Genomic DNA, 23,432 nt, shown 5'->3' on the forward strand with positions numbered 1-23,432 from the left:
ACACACACACACACACACACAAACATTTTTATTATTCTTCATTTACAGCGATTCTTAGGTTTCTTGGGTTATTTTTTAAAATACTTGGCATAGAAACAACTGGATGGCTATTGTGTGTGTTTATGAAAACAGGTCCTTCATCGTGTTGCCACTTGTGGTCCGTGTGAGTCCAGCAGGAGGACATGTTTGTGCAGAGCGCAGTCTCTTAGTGTTTCAGTCCAGGGAAACGTCCCAAATCACCTCTGAAGAGACGCAGCCGTCCAACAGGACGCAGCCGTAACACAAAGTCATTTTTTTTTAATAATATGTCCATTGTGGCAGTGATACTCAACTTACACACTGAGGGGCCAGGGACCAGGGGCCGGGGATCAAGGACCAGGGGCCAGGGGCCAAGGGCCAGGGGCCGGGGATCAGGGACCTAAGGGTGGTTGTAGGCTTTAAAGATATTTTAAAAGTTGTCGGACATGTGTCTGATTTCAAGACGGTTCTGGGCTTTTAGGTTACATTGAGGCAACATTTTTAGGATTTTGGGACATTTCTCGTTTGGGGGGCCGCCAGGGACCCTATCAGGGGCCGGATTTGGCTGTAAGTTGAGTATCGCTGCGTTCTGGCTGAGAAAAAGCTGCATAGGCCTGTGAGGGGCTCGTCACTGCGATCGTCCTCTTTCAGAAACGACTCGCTGTAAAATGTTTGGGTGATCTCTTGACATGAAGGAGGCAACACGGTGTCGATCTCGAATGATGTTTCAGGTGTGTTTCTGGCATCAGTGCGGAGGAGTTCACCGCGTCCCGCCGGCGGCGGCGCTGCTGCGGTTGAGGTTGCGGCTGAGCTGGGGGAAGTGGACGGTGGGCGTTCTGGCTGTCGGGCCATACAGACCCAGATTTCGGGCCGCCGCTGATTTCCTGGGCTGCTTCACGCTCGGGAACGGGGAGAAAACCTGCTGTTTGGGAGCGACGGAGGCGGAGAGTGCCGGGGTGGACGGGGAGGACGGTAACCGAGACGATAGGGAGGACAGCGAGGGAGTGGAGGGGGAGGAGGTTTTGTAAAAGGTGGAGGAGGTGGGGAGAGTGAGAGACGAGAAGCCGTTAGGTGAAGGAGACGACGGGAGGCAGGAGCTCGGCGTCGGGGTGGACGGAGGTGTAGGAGAGGAGGAGGACGGAGCGAGGGACGCTGGAGACGGAGACAGACTGAGGGAGGAGGGTGAGGAGGTGAGGCAGTGGTGAGGAGGTGGAGGTAAAGTGTGTCTGTCTGAGGCGGAGCTCCTCTCTGAGCCGGAGGAGTCTTTGTGTCTGTTGGAGGATGGAGGAGGAGGGAGGAGGAGAGGGACCGCAGGAGCAGGTCTGGACTCTGAGTCCTCCTCCAGCCCCAGGGAGTCCAACTGCACCACCACCTCCGCGACCTCTGCTCCTCCTGTCTCCTCTGCATCCTGCGGCACCTCCTCACACACCGACTCTGCAGCAGACGGATCAGGAGACACAGAGGAGTCACTCCCCTCTTTCTCATCTCTCTCATTGTCCTCAATCTTCTCCTCTTCGCCCTCAAAGCTCACCTTCCTCTCCTCCTCCTGCTCCTCCTCCTCCTCCTGTTCTTCTGAATCTCCGAAGCCCAGCTGAGCTCGAGCTCGAGCTATATTCCTTCGATGCACGCGGACGTGAGCTCTCCACGGCGACCCTGCGCCTCCTGAGGAGCTCCCAGGAGACCCGGTGGTGCCGCAGCGCTGCCTGGCCGGGGAGCCCTGAGTCTGGGACAGAGACGCCGGTCTGGACGCCGGCGGTGTGGAGGTGAGTCTGGAGCCTCGGGGGTCTCCACGGGGCCTCCGCCCCAGCAGGAGGTGGTTGATGACGGAGCTGGACGGGTTGAGCTGTGAGGGGAGGACACGTGTGGCGGGACACTTCTCTGCAGGGACAGAACACATTAAAACAGGCGGATATTCGATAAAAAGTCCAGGAAACAGATTTTGGAGACGTTGGTTTTTGATTTACTGATTTTTTTTTTTAATCTTAAAAATTTTTTAGGCGAGTGCTTCACTAAGACACATTTATCTTAAACTGAAGAAACTGTGACACAGTCAATTATATTTAGAACCATGTTGCACCTTAAAGAGTTAACCCTTTGAAATATACATTTAAAAAATAAATAAGCACCAATAAAAAAAAATTTAAAAAAGGAAATGGCCGAGAAAGAAATGCTAAACAAGCAACAAAATTCTTAGCATAATTTTAAATATACTATATCAGAGAATTTAATTTAAAATAAAAAAAAGATAATTAAACAATTATCAAATTAATTGGTGATTAATTTAATAGTTAGTTAATATTTATTTTTATTTGGTTTTGTATTTTTATTTTTTTCATGTTCACAGAAACCAATAAAAAGATAATTGAAAAAAAAGAAAATAGAAATATTCAAAGTAATTTTTCGGCATTCTGGGAAAATATTTATGCATCTGATGGTGTTTTTTATGATGCTCAGTAGGGACATGTGTCTCCTAATAAATAATACAACTGGTTAATTGATTCTGCACCTGCAAACCAAACAAAACCATCACCAGTCGTCCCAGTTAGCTGTTAACAAAGTAAATTAAATAAAACCATCACCAGTCGTCCCAGTTAGCTGTTAAAAAAGTACATTAAATTAAATACAAGCACCCGTTTCAATAATGCTCCCAAAATGCCAGTGGGAGTTAACAGCACTCCTCTGATTATGTTAAAATATTAAAGAAATGTTTGCAGCGTTTTCACATTTGAAGATGAAAACCTTTAAAACCGATTCTGTTTGTGATTCAGCTGTAATTTCACAAAGTGAATCATCATGTTCTGTTTTTTATTTTGGGGCATTTTGAGAGCACGACACGAATCTGAGCTCCAGATTCAGTCTGAGAGTCGGAAGTTACAAAACCTGGAAAAGAGTCAATATTTTTTAACCCTGCAGTTCACGACAGATTTCCAACGTTTTTTTTTCTGCCAGAGGGTTTCTCCTCCGTTCATAAAGAGAGAAAACTCTGAACGGTTCAAATATTCATGAGAGAGTTTGCACACCGGCTTCAGTCTCAGAGGCTGTATAATGTTGACTTTATGAACTTTTACGATTTCCACAGTTTGTTTTCTTCAATCACAAACTGGCGGTTTCTTTGTAAATATGGGAGGAAGGCAAAGAAGAAACGACCCAAAAATGTACTTTTTACTAATTTCTTGCACAAGACAATGACCTGAAAATCATTGAAAGACGGAAATTTAAAAAACAAAACAAAACAATAAAAAAAGACAAAAAAATCAAGGACAAAAAAAACCAATCAAGGACATAACCTGGAAAAAGTGCTTAAAAATGAAATTCTGTAACATAATTTTCAATGTGCAATTATGATCCTTTCAAATTTAGTTTTTCCCCAAGCTTTTTCTTCCTTACACAAGTTCCAAAGCTTTTTAAAAATAATTTTCCAAATTGACTTTCCTGCAGTTTGTGGTCGTTGCCCCCCCCCCATGTTTCTGAGAGAATCGCACCACCAACCTCTGAGCTCAAAGCTTTAAAGAACTCGTGAGAAACGTCTGTCTGCAGCACAAGAAAAGTGCCGTGGCTTCATGTTTTCATTCATTCTGAAGCCAGGGAACATTTTCATGTTCACACATTGGAAATCTGTCCTGGAAACAAAGCTTGGTTTAAAAAAGTCATTTTCAGAGCAGAGCGCTGCAGCGTCCTCCTCAAACGATTGAATTAGTTCACTGAATCATTAAAGCCCTGAAATCAGACCCAGAACACCCAGTCTGAGACGAGCCTGTTGGTTTGGAAACCAGTACCGTCAGTGTCGCTGCTGGGTTTGCTGGGAGGCTCCTGGAGAACACCTGGACTTGTGGCAACTTCAGGTCCAGGTCCTACGAGTCACACATCATCGTCAAAAACATCTCACTCTGCTGCGTGCATGTGTTTGTGTTGATACCCAGATATCATATTTTTATAGCCTGATTCTGAAAAGAGCATTCTGAGTGCAGAGCGGTATGAGTGTGAGTGTTTCACACCGCACAAAAAAATTACATTTTATATATATACGGTATACACATATTTACTGTATATACTTAGTATGTAGTGTAAATAAATAATAATAAATCTTTTTTTTTTATCTGAAAGCACAGTGTCATCACGACAAAAAACTGGCATTTAAATGGTTAAAATTCTGTAAATGAATGAATATTTGATATTGATGTTCGGGACACTGAAGCTATTCTGGACTGAAAAGTGAAAACGAGGAGCAGAAAAGGCAGTTTGCGTCTTAAAAACACAAGCGAACAGCTGATGAGGGCGCTTGTCTCGTCCCACCTGTGCGGATGTAGAGCTGCATCGCCTGCTGCTGCTGCCGCCGTTTGATGCGAGCGTATTGCTTCTTCAGGGCGCAGATGTCGGTGCTCATCCTCTCCATCATCATGCTGTTGATCGCTGCTTGATGCTCCGCCCGGGCACCTCCTCCTCCTGCTCCTCCTGCTCCTGCTCCTCCTCCTCCCCCTCCTCCAGCTCCCACCGCTCCTGGGCTCAGCTCTGCGATGTTTCCCTGCTCCCCTCGCTGGTCTGGACGCACAAAGAACGAGAAGAAACACCGACGTCAACATTAAGCGCTTTCTCTACATACCGAACGGCGTAGAACCTCCAGGCCGGATTTAAGCACAGAAACAGGAGGAAACGCCGCCCAGAGGGACGTCTTCTGCCGCGAAAAACGACCACTGAGAGAGATCTGTGTCACTATAGCAACGTCACTCAACTGGCCCGGAAACGTTTGTAGGATTTTAGGACAGTGAAAGGCTTTTAGGAAGTTTCAAGGATTTTTGGACATTTCTGGTATTCTTGGACATTTCTCAGATTTTAGAACATTTCTAGTATTTTAGGACATCAGTGTCTCAGCTGTGTCCTCTGTCGGGGGTGTGGGGGATCCTCCACTGGCAGTTTTTGATCAACAAGCTCTATTTTGATGCTGTTTTATGTCTCTGACACCTTACGCCTCCCTAACGGGGGCCTGATTTGGCCTGCGGGCCATAAGTTGAGTATCACTGACGGTGCATAAAAACATGAAGCAGTTCAGAATAAAGAGTTACTCTTTTTAGCCACCAGCATCTGTCTCTGCCCTCCGTACGGAGCATCCAGAGCCTGTGTTTCTTGCTGGATCTGATTCATGAGTCCTGTCTTAAGACTGAGATTAGCGTCGACGGCTTTGGCTCCAAAAGGCAGAAAAACATTCCAGCAAAATCAGACAAAATCCAAAATGTCTTTTTTTAGACTTTTTAAGCTCCTTTTCTTATTTTCTGCCCACCCAGTTTTACTTTTATCCTCTTTAATCAACATCAGCTGATCACTGCAGAACAACTGCCCCCAAAAAATCCTCTTGATGTAATCTGAGGAAGATGACACAGAATTACGGTAAAAAACGGTTGTTGCTTTTATTATTATCATTATCATCATTATTATTATTATTATCATTTTATTTTATTATTTTTTGTAGGTCATTTTCTATTTTTCTTCTTTACTTAATTTTTCTTTTTTTGTGCTAATTTCATTTAATTTTCTTGTACATTCTTTCATAATTTCTTGCTAATTTATGAGCCTTTTTTGTGAGTTACTCATTTCCTTTTTCATTGCTTTTGTGAGAAATCAAGCTAACTTGTTTGGGATTCAAAGGGTTATTTTGTGTTTGACATTTACCGTTTGTTTTCTCTTTCTTTTTGTTTTTTGGAAAATGTCAGCGTGTTTTGTTCTGTTACAAAGACTAAAACATGAATTGTGTTTTTGTATTCTGTTCATCAAGTGTTTTTCATTATTTTGTATTTCTCTATTTTTGCATCTATATTTGTTTTTTCTTCTTTGACTACCTGGAAAAGCATTATATAAGTTCTATTAATTACTATTATTATTATTAAATCCAGCTCAGCAGCTCAGCAGTGGAAATTATGTTCACAAAAACTAGTGAGGATTTAGTAAATACTAAATTAAATTAAATAATGAGTCATGTTTAAATCATCCTCTCATGAGGTGAAATTCAACATCATTTCTGTCTGAAGTCATTTTAAAATCTGTGTGGAGAGTCACGACTGCGGCTTCAGATCTTAAACTGAATCTCTGGGGCTTTCTCTCCGTCTGTGAAGGAGGAAGTGAGGATTTGTCTGGAGGAAGCAGATCAGACGCAGCTTGTTCTCGGAGTCAGATGGAGGGCCGGTTCTGAGGATTTGGGGCAGCGGTTTGTTCTGAGCCACTTGGCTGCTGTTAAAATCCTGTGTGATAATTCAGGAGGACTCACTGACCTTTGAGGTGTTTCTGGTATCTCTGCAGCTCGGGGGCCAGCAGGCCGCCCAGGGGCCCCAGACAGCCGAGGGCCGTCACCACGGAGTCTTCGTCATCCATCTCTGCGTCGTCATCGCTCTCCCAGCTGCCCAGACCGCCACTGAAACGAGACGACAACATCCTCGTCATCACCACGTGAGCCGGGACACTTTGCTTTACCTGGGGGCCACTTTTGCAAAATGACTCGAGTCCAGGGGCCAGTCACAGCTAATGACTAACTAACTAAGTTAAGACTCTCTTTGACAATAAACATTTTTTGGACAGCTTTTGCTCTCTAGCCAAAATCTGAAAGTAATTTCTTGCCTTAAATTCACACTGTTTTGTGCCCCAAAATGTTCTGTATAGTATGAATATACACAGAACCTTCAGTCAGGCTGCATTCACAGCCTGTATCTGTATTAATACAGAGGAAACATTTCATTTTTACAAACAAAAGATACTTTAAAAAACTAAATTCAGCCTCTAGTTTAAAGGAACCCGACAGAGTTTAATATACATTCTTTTTTTTCTCACAAAAACATCTAAAACCTTTTCTTCTCGTGTTTTGTGACTATACATTTGTATTACCTCTTACATCCAGCTGGGATTTAAACGTACCATCAACAGTTTTATTTTTTTATGTTTTTGTCATTTCTGAGTTGAGAACAAACCTTCCGGTGGATTTGACTGAGGTAGGGAACGGAGTGATGTTGTAGGTGTATTTCTCTCTCAGCTCGGCCAGCTGAGGGAAAGGAAACACGGCCATGGAGTAAACCTCCTGATCGGCCGAGAGGAGGAAAGAGAGAAAAAATAAGTTAACAGTACAAACATAAATAACAAACCTCACCACGGAGGCTAAAGAGGTGTGAACGGTTCGGTTTCTCTCGTACCTGCATGAGCTCAGGAGGATCGATGAGGTTGCGCTCCAGCATCTCCTGAGTGAGACAGCCCATCGTGCTGTAAAACTCGTCGGCCGTCTGACAGTACTCGATCCTCCTGGACGGAGACGGACGGAGGAAGACGAGCAGCGGTTATAAGATGGATTAAAGAGGGAGGAGGAGACGTTAAAAATCAAGACATAGGACATAAAGATAAGAGGGCTGCCTGGGGGAAGACAGAATTTTTAAGGCATCTACAGTTACAGAAACCCTTTTTCAAGCAATTTAGTTTATCTCCTATGTTTGAGATCATATCTCCTTGATAATATCTCCTGCATAGGAGATAACATCCAGTATGTAAGAGACAATATATCATACGTAGGAGATAACATCCAGTAGAGATAATATCTTGCAAAAAGGAGATAACATCCCTTACATAGGAGATAACAACCCAAATCTAGGAGACAATATCTTGTATATAGGAGATAACATCCTGTACATCGGAGAGGATATCTCACAGGAAGGAGATAACATCCCTTTTGTAGATGAAAATAACCTGTACATAGGAGATAATATCATGTAAATAGGAGATAACATTCAGTGCGCAGGAGACAATATCTCGAACATAGGAGATGACTTCCTGTACATAGGAGACAATATCTCTTATGTAGGAGATAACATCCTGTACAGAGAAAATAATATCTCATACATAGGAGATAACATCCTTCAGATAGGAGAAAATATCGTACGTAGGAGATCAACTTAAATTTTAACATATTTTTTAAATGTTTGAGCAGAAAATGATTCAATTACGTGATGATCAATAACACAAAATAACATTTGAACACACAAATGTTAAAATTGTTTCTCAGAATCCCAACACAATCCCTGTCTCTGTAAGCGACAGTCCACTCACTCTCCCAGTCTCTCCCAGATGGCGAGGGCGACCCGAAACAGAACCTCCGAGCCCTCGAAGAAAACCGAGTCCCAGATCTTCAGCACGGTGGGCGCCGGCAGGCAGGTGGCGAACATGGTGAGGAACCACTGCATAGTGAACACGTTGGTGAGCGGAGGCTCGTAGCTGCCTGAGAGGAAACACACACACACACGTTAAATTTGTGACGTGCGAGGAGTTACTTACTTACTTACTTACACACACACACACACACACACACACACACACACACACACACACACACACCGTTATTCTGCATCAAGTATAAAAAAGGTGTTAATTTCTTCCTTAATTGAAACGGTTAATTTGACGGTTAAAGCAGCATCGGGGAGCTTTGCGTGCTCATACCAGGTGACGTTTGCGTAAACTCAGACACACTCGGGTTTGTACCTCCGGCCTCTCTGTTGGCAGCTTTCTGCAGGTGGTGGAGATGCTGCGACAGTCTGGGCAGCTTCAGGCGCAGCAGGTCTCTGAACACCGCCATGTCCACTGAAAAAAAGAAGACAGCCCAGATTAAAACACTACGTTTATCAGATATTCAACGTGAAAATAACCTGACGGTATCAAGTCTCACATATAAAGGTCCTGGAGATGTTTCTTAAGCTTTTTCACAATCAAATACTGAAAAATAGTGAAATGTGTCTATCAAAACTTCTAAGAGGCTCAGCATTTTTTTAATTTCTTGTTTCGTCATATCAACAGACCAAAACCCAAATTAACAGGAAAATCCAACAAATAGTATCATCACTGGAATGAGAATGGATGACAATTATTGATTATCTGAATTGCTGCAGATTCTTTGTTTGGTAGATAAATCAATCAGTTGAGTAATTATTTCAGATCAGACAAGATTTATGTCCCTCCAAGTGTCCTAATGCAGAAATAATCAGTCTCTGCTGTATTTGCAACGTAGAGACGACATACTTTTTACTTTTTTCGTACAAGATGATGGCACTTGTAGTTTATTTGCGGGCTGGAGCTGTTGCAGTACGTACCGTCTGTAATCTTTTATGTCTTCCTTTAAGAAGTTGTTGAAAAAATGAATCAGTCTGTATGTGTGTCCTTGTGTTTACCTGACAGCGCTCGCAGGTTGTTGGCAAAATAACTCTCAGGCAGCACTTTGTCAATCAGGTAGATCATCACCTGAAAATAAAGGAGCAGAAAAGGATGTTTACTCGGGATTAAACGGGAAGAAAGCAACAGAGTTAATATCATTTGTGGACATTTCACCCTTTTTTTTCAAACTCTTTTTTTAATAGTTTTCAAAGTTAACATACAACTGAAAAAGGCATTCAGGTGAGAATAAAACTTTTGATACCAATATATAGAAAATATCTGACAAAATATAAATAAGCTAAAGGTTAAATTGTCATACATGTTTAGCAGTGCAAAGCAGTTTACAAAATATATATGTTTCACAGATAAACTACTAAAGAGAAAAAAAATAAAAGACAGAAAAAAGGGCAAGAAATGAAGAATAAAAACAATTATTTAAGGAGCAAATATTTAAGGAGAAAAGTAAAGTAAAAGAGAAACAACATTGTATTGGGGGGTTTAGAAGGATGTCAGAAAGGTCAACCATGTTTTTGTGAATTTCATCCCATTTCACCCTTTTTGGTTAATTTTCTAACATTCTTGTCACCTTTTTACCAATTTCTTGCATTTCGCTCATTGCCTTTTTTTCCTATGTTTCTGAGGAGAATTAAAATTATTTGCTTAGATTTTAAAGGTAAAATAACTTGCAAAAGGCAACTAAATGCAGCACAGGAGAAACCAATGTTTGTCAAGTTTGTCACATTTTACAAATCTCCATGAATGTTTTCTCTGTCTTTGCATGTTAATACTGTTATTGTGTGTGTGTGTGTGTGTGTGTGTGTGTGTGTGAGTGTACCTTGAGCGCGTCGCTCTCGTGGCCCTCTGTGACCTCCAGTATGAGCGCAGCCAGGACGTTGAATCCTTGGCAGTAACCCACGGATTTATTCCAGCGGGCGTACGCCAGCAGCACCCTCTTCAGCACCACGCGGTCCTGCTCGCCCTCCTGACCGCAGTACGAACTGCAGCCCGTCCTGTGCAGGTCCTGAAGACAGCAGAAAATATGGGACTATTGGGATACTGCTTGCTGTTTGCTCTACTTGCTTTTATGCTCTTATTTTCAGGAATTTTAAATATGCTTTTATGCTGGTTATTTTATATTATCTGATATTTTATGTTAATGCTTTTACCTTGGAGCACTTTGTAAAGTATATTACTTATATTAGTTTATTACCGCTATATTACCATTTTACTTATTTCTTTGATTTTTTTTATTAATTCATTTATTTATTTCAATTTTATGACTTAGATATCACAGGTCTTTTTAAGCCAGCCACAGTAGGAAGGGGAGGAGTTTTATTACCCAAAAAATCTGGGAAACATATGGGCACATATGGATGAGATTCCACTACCTATATATTATTTATTAGTTTAATTTATATTATTATTATATTATATGCACAAAAACTAAAAACTAAAATTAATCTCAACAAAAAAACAAATAAATCAGAGCATTAACTGGGCAAATTGTTAATTTCATACATTTAGGAGAGACATGGTGAGAGGAAGATACAGACGGAGGAATATACGAGCAGACTTTGCCCTGTTGGTGAAAACGGCCGTCCTCTTTCTGTTGAATCTGTGAGTCACTGCAGAGTTTCCGTGATGCCGTCATCTCGATCTGTGACGCACAGTCATGAGTAAACACGCTCTACACCGGACGCCGCTCCTCACAGTCACAGCGGCTTTCACTGGATTTTATTAGCAGGAAGTGTTTATATGCACTCAGTAGGAAAACATCAGAGAAGGCTGTTTGATTTTTTTGTTTTTATGTCCATCTTTGATGGAAGTCGTCATTAGTGTGCACTTCCTGAAGATCACTCGTCAATAAAAAAACTCAGCTCATCACTGTGGGAAACCTTCTGTGTGGATTTGTGCCAGTTAAAAAAAAAAAAAAAAAAAAACCCCTTCCAAGATTTTTATTCAGTTGTGGGCACAAATGGGTTAAAAAGTAAGACATTATAAATATATTGTACTGAAGTGATGAAATGTTTTTGGTGACCCTGAACCATCGACACACACTTTAAAAACACACACACACACACACACACACACACCCCGACGTGGTTACCTTGACGATCTGGATGCCGAGGGAGTCATCGTCAGGGTTACTGCGTTCGTTAAATGCGAAACGAAGCGTCTTCTCCCAGTCGATAGAGATACTGTGGAGGTACTGGTCTGCCAGCGTCAGCCACACCTGCAGAGAGACACAAAAAAACCCCAACATAACCCCTTTGGGGCTTCCTTAATAAGCACACCCTCCTATCATTCTGCACAAAATGCTCTTTTGGAAAACAAGCTTTTAAAAAATATTATAAATAAATATTATACTCTTCTTTCAGTTAGTTATTTTTTTTAACCAACATCAGTCTAAATCACAAATATCTAATATTACTACTAATTTTCTGAACTTTAACCCTTAAAATGCCAGATGGCACTATGTTTTTAGATGAAAAAAAAACAACACAAAAAATGAATTATTTTCTGTACATATTAAATGGTAAGTAGACTTTTTTGACCATCACACTCTGGGATATGTCAATGATTAGCAGCTACATTGATTTTATACATTATTCCAGTGCAGTTTATGACACATGCATAAAAACAGATACAATTATCACACATGAAGAATGAAAACCGTGAAAAACGAGCCAAACAGTCCCTAAGATTAAATACAACAAAAATATCAACAACTACCATAAACAAAGAGGAGAAACGGTTCACATATGATTCACTGTCCCGACTGAGTCACAGGAGCAAATATTTAATGTTTCCTTATTTACCTTCCACAGGATTCTCAGGTTTCCTTTTCTTTTATTTTCCTGCAGCAGGTGTGTAAGAGGCGCCTTGTTTACAGTGATTCAGTTTGTTTTTTAAGAGTTCAGGGAAGAAGATTTCTGTTGTTCATTTCCCCCGACAAGATGAAAGTAATCACCTCCATTTTCCGTCTCTCTCCTCCAGAGACGACGTGAGATGACCGCAGCATTATGCACATATTGTGTTTTTAGACTCTACGGACTCTGTAAAACTCTGCTTTCAGGCTGACAATAATAGTGCTGCATTACTACCCATGTGAAAAAATATCTGTAATAATGTCATTTGTTATACTTAGTTTCAGTCACGTACCCTCTTCCTCCACTCCTTCGGGATCCCTGTGGGGAGCCGGGCCACGGCTTTAAGGGCGTCGTACCACTGCAGGGGAGAAAGCACACACTGTTTTATTACGTTTAATTAACCTGCGGGCTCCCACAGAGGCCAGCAATACAATATTAATACACTGTGTATACAGTTATATTATTTGCTCTTGTAATGAGAAATATAAAGCATGCGTTAAATCAATAGCTAAAAGCAGAAACAAACAAAACAGAAAAACTGGTTGTGGCACTGTGTTTGTTACCTGCTGGAATCCATTTTTTCCCAGCGATGGTTCGATGGTAAACTTCAACCTTGTGTCAACTCCTACAAACAAACAAACAAACAAACAAACAAACAAACGGAGACGCCCGGTCAGACGAGTTTAACCAAACTCAGTGATGCTGTACGAGTAAACATCCCAGAGTTTCCACAGTTACTGTACAGAGGATTTCACAGTAAATACAGGGAAAATATGCACAAAATGATGCACAAAACATCAGTATATATATTTATGATGCTTTACTATGCATGCAAAGATCACACAAATAGTATTTACTGGGTATACTGAGTATCTTTGGCAGAGAAAACGTTTTCGTGCTGCTGCTTGACTCTGTCACAAAATAAAGAACTAGCTGCTCATTATCTGTTATGGATGCTGAAGACAACAGTGAGGGCCTGCAGACTTCTCCACCAACATAAAGGTCGGAAAACATTAAATAGTCACCGTCAATGACATCATCAAAACCGGCAACAAAACAATCAAACACCGGAGTGTTAGAAATGTGTACATGTAACTGTATATTTGATATTATAGGCCAAAACACGGTGTTTCGGGCTGCAGTTTTGCTGTTAAATCGCAGGTTTTTTGACTGGGCTTTGGTTGAGCCGCCTCAGTCGCTGTCCATTTCCGCGTGGTGCTGAATCCGCCTCAGTCTGCGCCTCACCGAGAATCCCGTCAAAGCTCTTTACACGAACATCTTTGGAGAAAATTTGGCTCAGTGGGCTAAAACCCTGCAAACGGAAATGAAAGTTTGAAGTGGAGTTAAGAGCGAAGGTCCTGACATGTTTGGGCTCCGGGCCAACAGCTCCGGCTGCGGCCATTTCTCCCCCCTCTCTCCCCCTCCTCTCTCCAGCTGAGCCTCTGGAGGATCCGTCAAACTGCAGCCCCTCGCACTACAAGAATAAATCACACTATTTCCTCCATAAAACGGCCCCCGAGACAAAGATAGAAGGTGTGTTTAACCTGCACGGTCCTCCTCCGCCATCCTGCGTGAGCGTCGCTTTATTGTGCGGTTTCCTGTCGGAGCTTTGGGAGCGGATTACCGCGGAAAACCCTCCTACTTCCCGCTCACAGATTATTAGAGCGACACAGCTGACACTGAACGAGTATTTAACGGAGGTCAGACACATTACAGAGGCTCCGTCACAACAGGTGAGAGTTTAATCTCTCCAGAGGTGGAAATAATTAAACCAGGTACACACCAATGTACAATGACTACAGAGGGAGGAAAGTATACAACTGTGATACTGAATATTTGGCCTGACGGCCAAATCTGGCCCCTGATAGTGTACTGGGTGGCCCCTCAACCATTTTCTTTAGATGTGTTTGTCCTTTTAGTCTCCATAAGGTGTCAGAGTGCATAAAACGGCATCAAAATAGAGCTTGTTGATCAAAAAAGAACCAGTGGAGGATCACCCACACCCCTGACAGGGGTCCTAGATAAGACACTAATGTCCTAAAATCCTAAAATACTAGAAATGTCCTGAAAAAAAAAAAAAACAACATTTTTTTAAGATAAACAACTGCCCCTCCCCCACCAAAAAAAGAAAATATTACTTAATATTGTAAAGAAAAATGTCATTTTAAAAAATCACCAATTTTTTTAAGAGAAAAAAAATCACCAAGACAAAAAAAACAACCAATTTTAAGACCTATTTTTAAGATTTTTTTAAAGAAAACATGCCTTTCAAATTCGCCTAATCGCATGTCCTGAAATTCTAGAAACATCCTGAAATCTTAGAAATGTCCTAAAGTCATAAAACTGTCCTAAATTCCTAGAAATGTCCTAAAATCCCAGAAACGTTCTAAAATCCTCGAAATGTTCTAAAGTAAAAGAAACAGCCTAAAACCCGAGAAACCTCACAAGATCCTAGAAATACCCCAAAATCTTAAAAATGTGCTAAAATCCTATAGCTGTCCTACAATCCTAAATCCTAGAGAGAAAACGTCATAAAACCATAGAAACATCCTGAAACGCTCGTGAAGGAAACCGCAGGTTAAATGCGCTCTTATGGGTTCATGTCATGTATCATATGACTGGATATATTTTGGGATACACAGGGAGGCTTCCACTGTGTTTCCAGCTGTAAACTGCGGTGTTTTTTTCCAGACAGACATGAGTAAAGTGTCACCTGGCTCTAAGGTGCAGAGCAGCCGCGGTGCACTTCGGGATATCCCGTTGCGTTTCTTCAGGACGTTGCTGATGATGTTGCCGACCCCTCCCGAGCCCTGCTGCCGCTGCTTGACGCCCGCCCGCGGCCTCCTGCCGGCGGCGGGGAGCCGCTCCTGCCTCATCGGGAACCGAAGCGACCGGCCGGCTCACTCATCGCTGCGTGCCGCTGTAACGAGCCTCCTGACCCGCGGAGGAATCATCAGACACGCCGCTGCTCCTCTCTGCTCCGATAATTAATCGGTCACTCTGATCGGTTCAGATCTCTTCCGGTGACAGAAATATGATCCGCCTTCAGCTGCGATAACCGGCGAAACTTCAACTCATCATCCACTGGCACAGAAACGTCCAGAAAGCCTCCTCACAAACCAAATATCAATCTGAAAATGTCAGAAAATAGCCGCTCGGTGCAGGAGGACCGTCGGTCTGTGCTGCTGATGCTGCGCCTCCTCAGCCTCCTCCGGTCTGGCGTCACCAGGAGGAGGTGCAAGGACGGAGGGCTGCGGTAGGATGGATGGAGCCACGGGGAGGAGATAGAGAGGGATGAGGTAATGGTGGAGGAGAGGGGAGAAAAGGAGAGCGGGGGAGGTTTTTGTCTCTTTAACCCACTGAGAGCTACCAATGATTCATAAAGAAATAACACAAAGAGTCATTTTACAACAAGACTAGAATCTGCTTGATATAAATTAAAGGTGTGCAAGACTTCTCCTCCAAAACATGGATTTTGTTTAAACTATTGACAATATTTACAATAAACTATAGAGATTTGCAGCTGAGTTATAAATGACTGAGCTCTCAGATCCAGGTGAGACCAAATATCACTTCTGCAGAAAACTCTGAAAAGACTGAACCCTCAAACATCTGAAATGATGTTTGCAAACTGAATAAATGATGCGTGACATTAAGGCTCAGTCCTACAGATTCAGTAAGAGCTTCCTGAGCGGAAAAGACGTCCAGTTTTAATGACGTTCAGAATCAATATCTGCAAACAGTCATGATGACGATGATAAAAAGAGGCCTTGATGATAATGTGCAGTAACCGTTATGATAAATCATCTGGTCTGTGGATGTTTCAGTGGATGGCTGCTGGAAAAACTCTATTTTGTTTCCCATCAGGATAATACAGACATACTCACTCCATCTTTAGGCTGCTGGAAGATACAGAGACGGGCTCAAAAATATACATTAATACAGTGATACTCAATATATGGACCGCAAACCAAATCTAGTTCTGGGTGGCCCCTCAACCATTTTCTAATTCACAATCAAGATTCACACTGGTTTCTGCACTTTTAATATACATAAGGTGCCAGAGTGACTCTAATGTCTTAAAATGTCCAGAAATCCTAGAAACATCTTAAAATCCTAGAAATGTCTTAAAATTCTAGAAATGTCCTAAAATCCTAGAAATGTGCTAAAAACCTTGAAACATCCCTAAATCTTAAAAATGTCTTGAAATCCTAGAAATGCCCCAAAATCCTAGAAACGTCCAAAATTCCTTGAAATTTCCAAAAATCCTATAAATATCCTAAAATCCTAAAAATACCAAAAATCCTAGAAATGCACTAACATCTTAGAAACGTCCTAAAATCATTAAAATGTCCTAAAATCCTAGAAATGTCATAAAATCCTTGAAAAGTCAGAAAAAAATCCTAGTAAAGTTCTAAAAACATCCTAAAACCCTAAAGCCATCCAAAAATCTTAGAAATGCCCTAAAATGTTAAGAACGTCCACAAATGCTAGAAACCTCCAAAACAATATGTCCTAAAAAATCCTAGAAACCTCCAAAACAATATGTCCTAAAAAATCCTAGAAACCTCCAAAAATCTGAGAATGGTCCTGAAATCCGAGAAGCAACCAAAAAATCTTTGAAATCTCCTGCTTTCTTCAATGTTGTTGCAATATAAAAAGTCAAGTAATTCTCCAAATTGGTGGTTAGCAGACAGTTTGTCGATGTCTTTTAGCCAAATAAGGTTAATTCCATCATAAATTGACAAAATTGTGATGTGAAAATGTCATTTAACACCGAGCGGCTGCTCGGCTAATTATAATCAACAACTAAGTTCATGGTTTACCATTAATTGTTTAGCTTGTTCACTTGCCTGACGGATTAATGTGTGAAAATCACAGCGACGGCAGTTCAGCCTCTGCAGAACATGCTGTTTTTACAGTAGAGTGGATATACTGTAAATATTCACGCAGCATCAACCACACGAGTAAACAGTCAAACAATAAAACCCACGTGTTATTATTGACTCCAGCTCACTGTGAGCCGCCATGCTGCATGCTCACACAACAAACACAAGAAAACAATTCACCAGAACAGCAAGATGACCTCACAAGACCGTCATTTTTCAGTTAGGCTTAACTCTGTTGAATCATTTATCATTTTTCTTCACATCTTTAAAGAAAAAAAAAAAAAAAAAAAGCTCCAGGCAGCTGGAGAGACTTTCCTTACGAGGATAAAATGCTGATTATAGCATGAAAAGATTTCAGCTCTTAAACTCCTCAGAAAGTGACAGTAAAGACAATTTACTGTGACTGTTTCAGTAAAATTCTATAATTCTCTCTAATATGTTGATGGATTCAGCCCTATTGTTATTCTCCCAAACTCGAACCAAGTTCCTGATTAGTATAATCCGGACATTTAATCTGGTGTAAAGATCATTCATAGAATGAGGTTTAATCCATAATCTCTTCCCTGGAAAAATTACCTTTGTAAATGATGTTTCCAAACATCTCTTACATAACAGAAACAGTCAAAGTGTGATTGTCCGACAGCCTGTTTTGGAGAAAAAGAGCCGAGAGATCAGGATATGAAGATGAACACAATAATCCTCCACAGTCGTGTTTTACTGTACGTCACAAGCTAGTTTGTAAATATCAGAGTTACTTTGATACGACAGCAACCTGTACAGCAGTGATACCCAACTTACGGCCCGCTGGCCAAATCTGGCCCCCGACAGGGTCCCTGGTGGCCCCCTAACCATTTTCTAATTCACAATAAAAATAAAGTGATTGACACTTAAAATTCTAAACATCCTAAAATCCTAGAAATGTCCTAGCTAAGACCCTGATGTCCTTAAACCCAAGAAAGTGTCCTACACTTTCCTACACTTCCTTAGAAACGTTTTAAAATCAGGGTAATACCCCTAAACCTTAGAAAAGTGTCAAAATCCCAGAAAGGTGTTTAAATACTAGAAATGTTCTCAATTAATAGAAATGTCCTAAAATCCTAGAAACATGTACGAGGCTGCTGCACACAACCCAAAAACAATCTGAAGAAATCCTTTATGGCACAAGAGGAAGCGTGTTTTCTTACGTCGTTTCTGTGAGACCGCCTGAAGGCACGCTGTGATGATGTCGTAGTTTTTCTGCAGTTTGTGGCAAAGTCGGTCGCGTCTCTTCAGCTGGCGGAGCAGCTTGGCCGACTGCAGCCCCGTACGGTATTTGACCTCCTGGATAATCGAACGCAGCTCCTCCGGGGCTGAAGAATCAAACGCAGCGACGCTGAGGGTTAATCAGGGTCATTATAACATCAACGTGAATCAGGTTTCACAGTCAGGACGAACAGTCGAGTTACAAGCTGGTAATTTAAAAAGAAGCTGTTTTCTCACTCAAAAATTCAACATAAAAAAATTTAAGCCATCTTTTTTTTTTTCCCAACAGCACACTAATCTCAATCGGCTCACACGATTATTGTTACACAGTGAATATTGCAATCAAAAATTAACAAATTAACAAATAAATGCAACTATACAGGTGCCACGTAAATCTGACGGCTAAATTATTAGCTAAAAAATCATAATTTAAAAAAAAGAAAGTAAAGAGCCTCCAAAGAAGAAATTATCTGAAAATTGGTAGAAAACAAACAAATAAAAAAAAAAGAACAAAAAAGTAAAAAACAAAAGAATTTTTTTAAATTTATTTTTTTAAACACAACTTTAATTACATATTTAATGTAATTATGATTATTATAAGTATATTATAAGTATAGTTTTTCCTAGCCATTTTCTGTATCTTGTTTGTTTTTTGGCAATTTTTTCCCATATTTTTAAAGAAAATGCACCAATTTGCTCAGGCTTGTGAAAGCGTTTGAAAGCAGCACATGAAAATTGTCACTCCAGGTTTCAAAGGGTTAAAAGTGTGAAATAGTACATTACTAGAGGAGTTTAAAGTAGCATAAAATTGTAAAAGTTATTTTTTTTATTCTTAATATTTATTTATTTTGACCTCTTTTTGTCTGTGCCTTTTGTTTTACTGCTGCTGCAACCAAATTTCAATCAATAAATTGTTGATTCATAACATCTGTAATTCCCATATCTGCACAGGAGGAGATGAGAGCAAAAGAAGTTAGATAAAATAATAATTCTGTTTTCACATCTGATTCAGAATCGAAGCACAGACACATTTATGTAGGTCTTTCTAAAATACTCTAATTTATGAAATATCATGTGATGTCTGCGCTCTGCTTTTAGATCAGAATATCATTTGTCTGTTTTCCACGCTGCAGGGCGAAACGAAAACCAGAACACTGTCCCAAATAAACACAAACCCTCCTCCCAATGATGGAGACAAAATGTTTCAGGCCAAAGACAATCTGATTTTCAGCTGAAGGGGACACATGTCTGAGAGACAAACACGTCTGTGGGACAGAGCTCATCATCCTTTTTCTTACGGTTTCTTGTGAGTAAAATAAAAGCTCATCTCTGTAAATATTGTTCAAATTATGGTGTTGGTGACATTTTGAGTTCAGATTTTCTGGGACAACTGAATCAAAGAGCAGATTATTAAAAATTTAAAACTGAAGAGCATAAAAGTAACACCAGTCATAACTACAGGGCTTCAACCAACAACAAGTTTTAATGTTGGTTAATCTGTCGATTATTTTCTTTATAAATCGATTAATTGTTTGGTCTATAAAATGTCAGAAGATGGTGAAAAATGTTCCCAAAGCCAAAGACATCCAAAACCCAAAGAGATTCAGTTTACTGTCACAGAGGAGAGAAGAAACCAGAACATAATAGCATTTAAAAGCTGGAATCAGAGTTTTAACTCTCAAACGAATCAATCATATCATTAAACTAATGGGAGGTTAATTTATTATTTAACAACCAGGCCTAATCGATTAATTATAACAGGTGTTGTGTCTTAAAATCCTGGAAACGTCCTAAAATCCTAAATTTGTCCTCAAATCTTTGAAATTCCAGAAAAGTCTTAAAATCTGAAAATCCTAAAACCCTAGAAAACCCTAAAATGCTAGAAATCTCCATAAATCATGTACGAAAATCATTAAAATGTCCAAAAATACTAGAAAAGTGCAAAAATCCTGAAAACCTCCTAAAATATAAAAAATGTCCGAAAATCCCAGCAACATCCTAAAATCCTAGAGATGTGTGAAAATCCTATAAAGATCCTCAAATCCTGGAAATGTCCTAAAATCCCATAAAACTCCTGCAATCCCAGAAAGGTCCTAAAATCCTTAAATTCCAGCAATGTTCTAAAATCCCCAAAATGTCCTGAAATCCCAGAAATGTCCTAAAATCATACAAACATGTATGGGGCTGCTGCGACTGGCCCCTGGCCTCCTGTCATTTAGGGGCCCTCAAAGCTGGTATTGCTGTCTTAAAGGCACCTCAAGGAGACAGGAGGCTCCAGGAGGAGACACAGGTGTAATAAGTCCTACGTGTCTCTCTAACATCCTCTCTTGGAGGAGCTAAAAAAAGAGAAAAAGACAGAATTAGGTAAAGCAGACGCGTCAGGATAATAAGGAAGAGCACTAAGAGGCTCGCTCAGCTATCAGACCCCTCCCTGTTACATGTAAACGTTTACAAACGGGGCCATTAATCCCTGAGAGAAACTCATTACAAGTTAACACGCGTGAGCCGCTCTGTGAGGCGTTATCGCGGCGTTTCCTCTTCCTGAGTGGCGGCTCTCTGCATTGTTTGACTCGACCGAGCCTCACGTGAGCCGAGGGCAAACACTGAGCTCACAGGCTGTTTGCTGCAGGATTCCTCTCTGACAGAGGAAACAATGGCAGCGTGGTGCTCGCTGCGGCGTGCCCGTCAGGACTCCGAGGAAACACCTACGCCACTAACTGAGGACGAGTAAATGACATGTCAACACGCTCGTCGGCCTCCAGGACGAGTGTGTGTGTGTCTGCACACTGTGAGGACACCTGTACAAAGTGTAGGATTTAAGATTTTTGCATGAAAATTAAAAGAACAGTTTATAAAATATGATGTTTTGTTGTAAGTTAAATTACCCAAAAGTTTATACAAGTACAGCTGAAACAAGAGGTCAATTAATCAATCAGTCATTAACAGAAAATTAAATGTTAACTATTTTGATACAAATTTAAATCTTTTTCTAGTTTTTTTTAAATATAACTTTATTTTGAGGTTGTTTAGTGTTTTCTTTTTACTTTTGTATAATTAGAACTTTTTTGGGGTGTATGTATATATATATTTAGTTAGAAATTTGTTTTTTTTTTTTCTATTTTTACATTAATTTTGAGGTTTTTGGGTGCTTTTTTATATATACATACATATATGCACACTGTGAGGACACCTGTAGGAAGTGTGTCTGTTGTGTTCTCCTGATATCTGATTACAGTGAACACGTTTACATACCAGCTTCAACTCTAGATAAAACAGTTAAAAAAAAGTTTCAACCATTCATAACAATCATCTCACAAATTAATCAAACAATTATTCAAAAAATGATTAATTATGGTGCTTTCAAGTCTCATCCTGTTACATGTCGCTCCTGATGTTTGCGGTCTGACTCCAAGATGACTTCAAGGTTTGAGAAAAACAAAAACCAAAACACTACCGTAATTTACAACCGGCTCATATATGTAGGTGTAAATGAAATAGATGGATTATTGATTACCTCTATGGCTACCATGAGGCTATTAGAAATTAATCAAATACATTTTCTAGGGATGCAACAGCTCCTGAATTGACCTTGTTAACCCTTCAGCACACTTTTATTATTACTATTTCATTATAATTATTATTATTATTATGTTTTTTAAATTTTATCATCATATTTTATGTCTTGGGATTTGACAGGGTTTGGGGTAGGTCAGGGGTAATCTAGGGTGTGCTGGGCTGGGTTGTTTCTTCTTTTTTTTAAAAAAAAAAAAAAAAAAACAACAACAAAAAAAAAACACTAAAAACAAAACACCTGAAAAAAATCATATATTAAAAAAAAATTTCATAACTTTTAAAATTATATAATTGGAATTGTTTTACACAGAAATATACTTATATTCATTTATGTGATCATATTGTACTTTTTTTGTTTATTTCTTTTGGGTTTTGTTGTTTTGGAGTGGATTTCTATGATAATTTTCAGGTAATTTTGCCGTAGGTCTTACTTTTTAAAAAAAAAAAAAAAAAAAATCAATTTCGGCTCATTTTTGGATCATCTCTTAAACTGCTCATTGTTGCTTTAAACTTATTTATTTTGGTTTTTTTTGACGGAAATCAAGCCAGTTTGCTCCAGTTTCAAAGGGTTAACATGCTGAAAGCGAAGCCAGCACCTGTAGCAGAGACCCCCTCACCTTTCTGGGCCAGGTAGTTCATCTGGAGCCTCCTGGTGTGCCTCTCCTGGAGCTCCTGGAGGAAGCTGGAGCCGGAGTTGCTGCGGCCGAGGAAGGCGTCGGAGCTGGACGCCTCGGTGGAGCTGTCCCAGCTGTCCCAGCTGTCCCGGCTCCTCCGGCCGCCTCCGCCGTACGTCTCATACAGCTCCACCAGAAGACAGTCCACGATGGAGGTCCTCGCGGGTCTGACTTCTTCTCCCGGGGACTCGGAGTCACTGCCCCCGGCCGCGCGGGTCCTGTGGGCGGCGGAGGACTCCGGCCGCCCCGGAGGTGGCGATGTGTCAGCCGGCGACTCGGCGGGGCTCCCCCACCGCTGGAAGCCGGAGAAGTCCTCCTGCGGGGAGGCGGCGGAGTTCACAAACACGCCGCTCTCGTCCTCGGAGCAAACCACGTCGCATATGTCAACTTCCAAAAGTTCGTTCCCGTTTAACTTCACCTCCGACGCCATTTTTAACGGTAATTTCGCTCTTTTATCTGCAGTTTTTCCTCTAAAAGTGCGCCGACATTTTTTCAAACATCGCGTCAGAAAGTTTTAAAGTTTTTTCCTCCAGGAGGATAGAGATCCTGGAGCGCTCCACTTCTCACCTCAGCAGAGGTGGACTCCCCCGCTGACAGCCGCCGGTTTTCTTCTTGAACGTTCCGGGCCCCCCCTCCTCAGGACGGAACAATGGGCCGGCCCACTCTGGGTACATTTCTCAACGGCTGCCAAACTTTCTCCAGGTCGCGCGACAGGTGCTGCTGGATCGACCAATCAGAGAGGAGACAAAAGTACACCGACCAATCAGCGTCCTTGTTTGAACTCTTCGCTGAGAGGTCGCTGTGTTTGTTTATGTTCGTGATATTTAACACGATTTAATGTAGAAGACAAGAATGACACACAAAGACAGCGATGGAGGAAGTATGGACACCATTTACGTTAATAAAAAGTACTAATACCACACTATGAAAATACTCAGTTACAAGTAAAAGTCCTGCATTCAGCATGTGACTTTAGTAAAAGTAATAATAATCAGGTA

The 23,432-nt window shown here is 40.9% G+C and overlaps 1 protein-coding gene across 4 annotated transcripts; it reads right to left on the bottom strand.

The window, feature by feature from the left end:
• Window positions 1-372: 372 nt before the first annotated feature.
• Window positions 373-23,020, bottom strand: tbc1d30 (TBC1 domain family, member 30). 4 transcript variants are annotated; one of them, XM_042511640.1, is made up of 15 exons: window positions 22,378-23,020; window positions 18,130-18,294; window positions 12,620-12,681; window positions 12,349-12,414; window positions 11,294-11,419; window positions 10,022-10,207; window positions 9,204-9,273; window positions 8,521-8,619; window positions 8,092-8,260; window positions 7,188-7,293; window positions 6,969-7,075; window positions 6,279-6,418; window positions 4,312-4,557; window positions 3,795-3,869; window positions 373-1,896 (listed from the first exon to the last, which is right to left on the bottom strand). In XM_042511640.1, the coding sequence occupies exons 1-15, from the start codon at window positions 22,862-22,864 to the stop codon at window positions 779-781; spliced, it is 3,222 nt and encodes a 1,073-aa protein (XP_042367574.1). In that variant the 5' UTR covers window positions 22,865-23,020; the 3' UTR covers window positions 373-778. The 4 variants fall into 4 exon arrangements, with proteins under 4 accessions (XP_042367574.1, XP_042367573.1, XP_042367576.1 ...); XM_042511639.1 differs by having other exon boundaries at window positions 8,479-8,619; XM_042511642.1 differs by lacking the exon at window positions 3,795-3,869.
• Between the last annotated feature and the right edge of the window lie 412 nt (window positions 23,021-23,432).

Source organism: Plectropomus leopardus, chromosome 22, assembly GCF_008729295.1.
Source record: "Plectropomus leopardus isolate mb chromosome 22, YSFRI_Pleo_2.0, whole genome shotgun sequence".
Taxonomy (NCBI): Eukaryota; Metazoa; Chordata; class Actinopteri; order Perciformes; family Serranidae; genus Plectropomus; species Plectropomus leopardus.

Excerpts from the sequence above, each read along its gene's own strand:
- tbc1d30 (XM_042511639.1), bottom strand. The coding sequence starts at position 22,864 with ATGGCGTCGGAGGTGAAGTTAAACGGGAACGAACTTTTGGAAGTTGAC. Across the intron at positions 9,274-10,021 it reads ACGAGAGCGACGCGCTCAAG|GTGATGATCTACCTGATTGA; the intron begins GTACACTCACAC and ends CTTTATTTTCAG. Across the intron at positions 7,076-7,187 it reads ATCCTCCTGAGCTCATGCAG|GAGGTTTACTCCATGGCCGT; the intron begins GTACGAGAGAAA and ends TCGGCCGATCAG.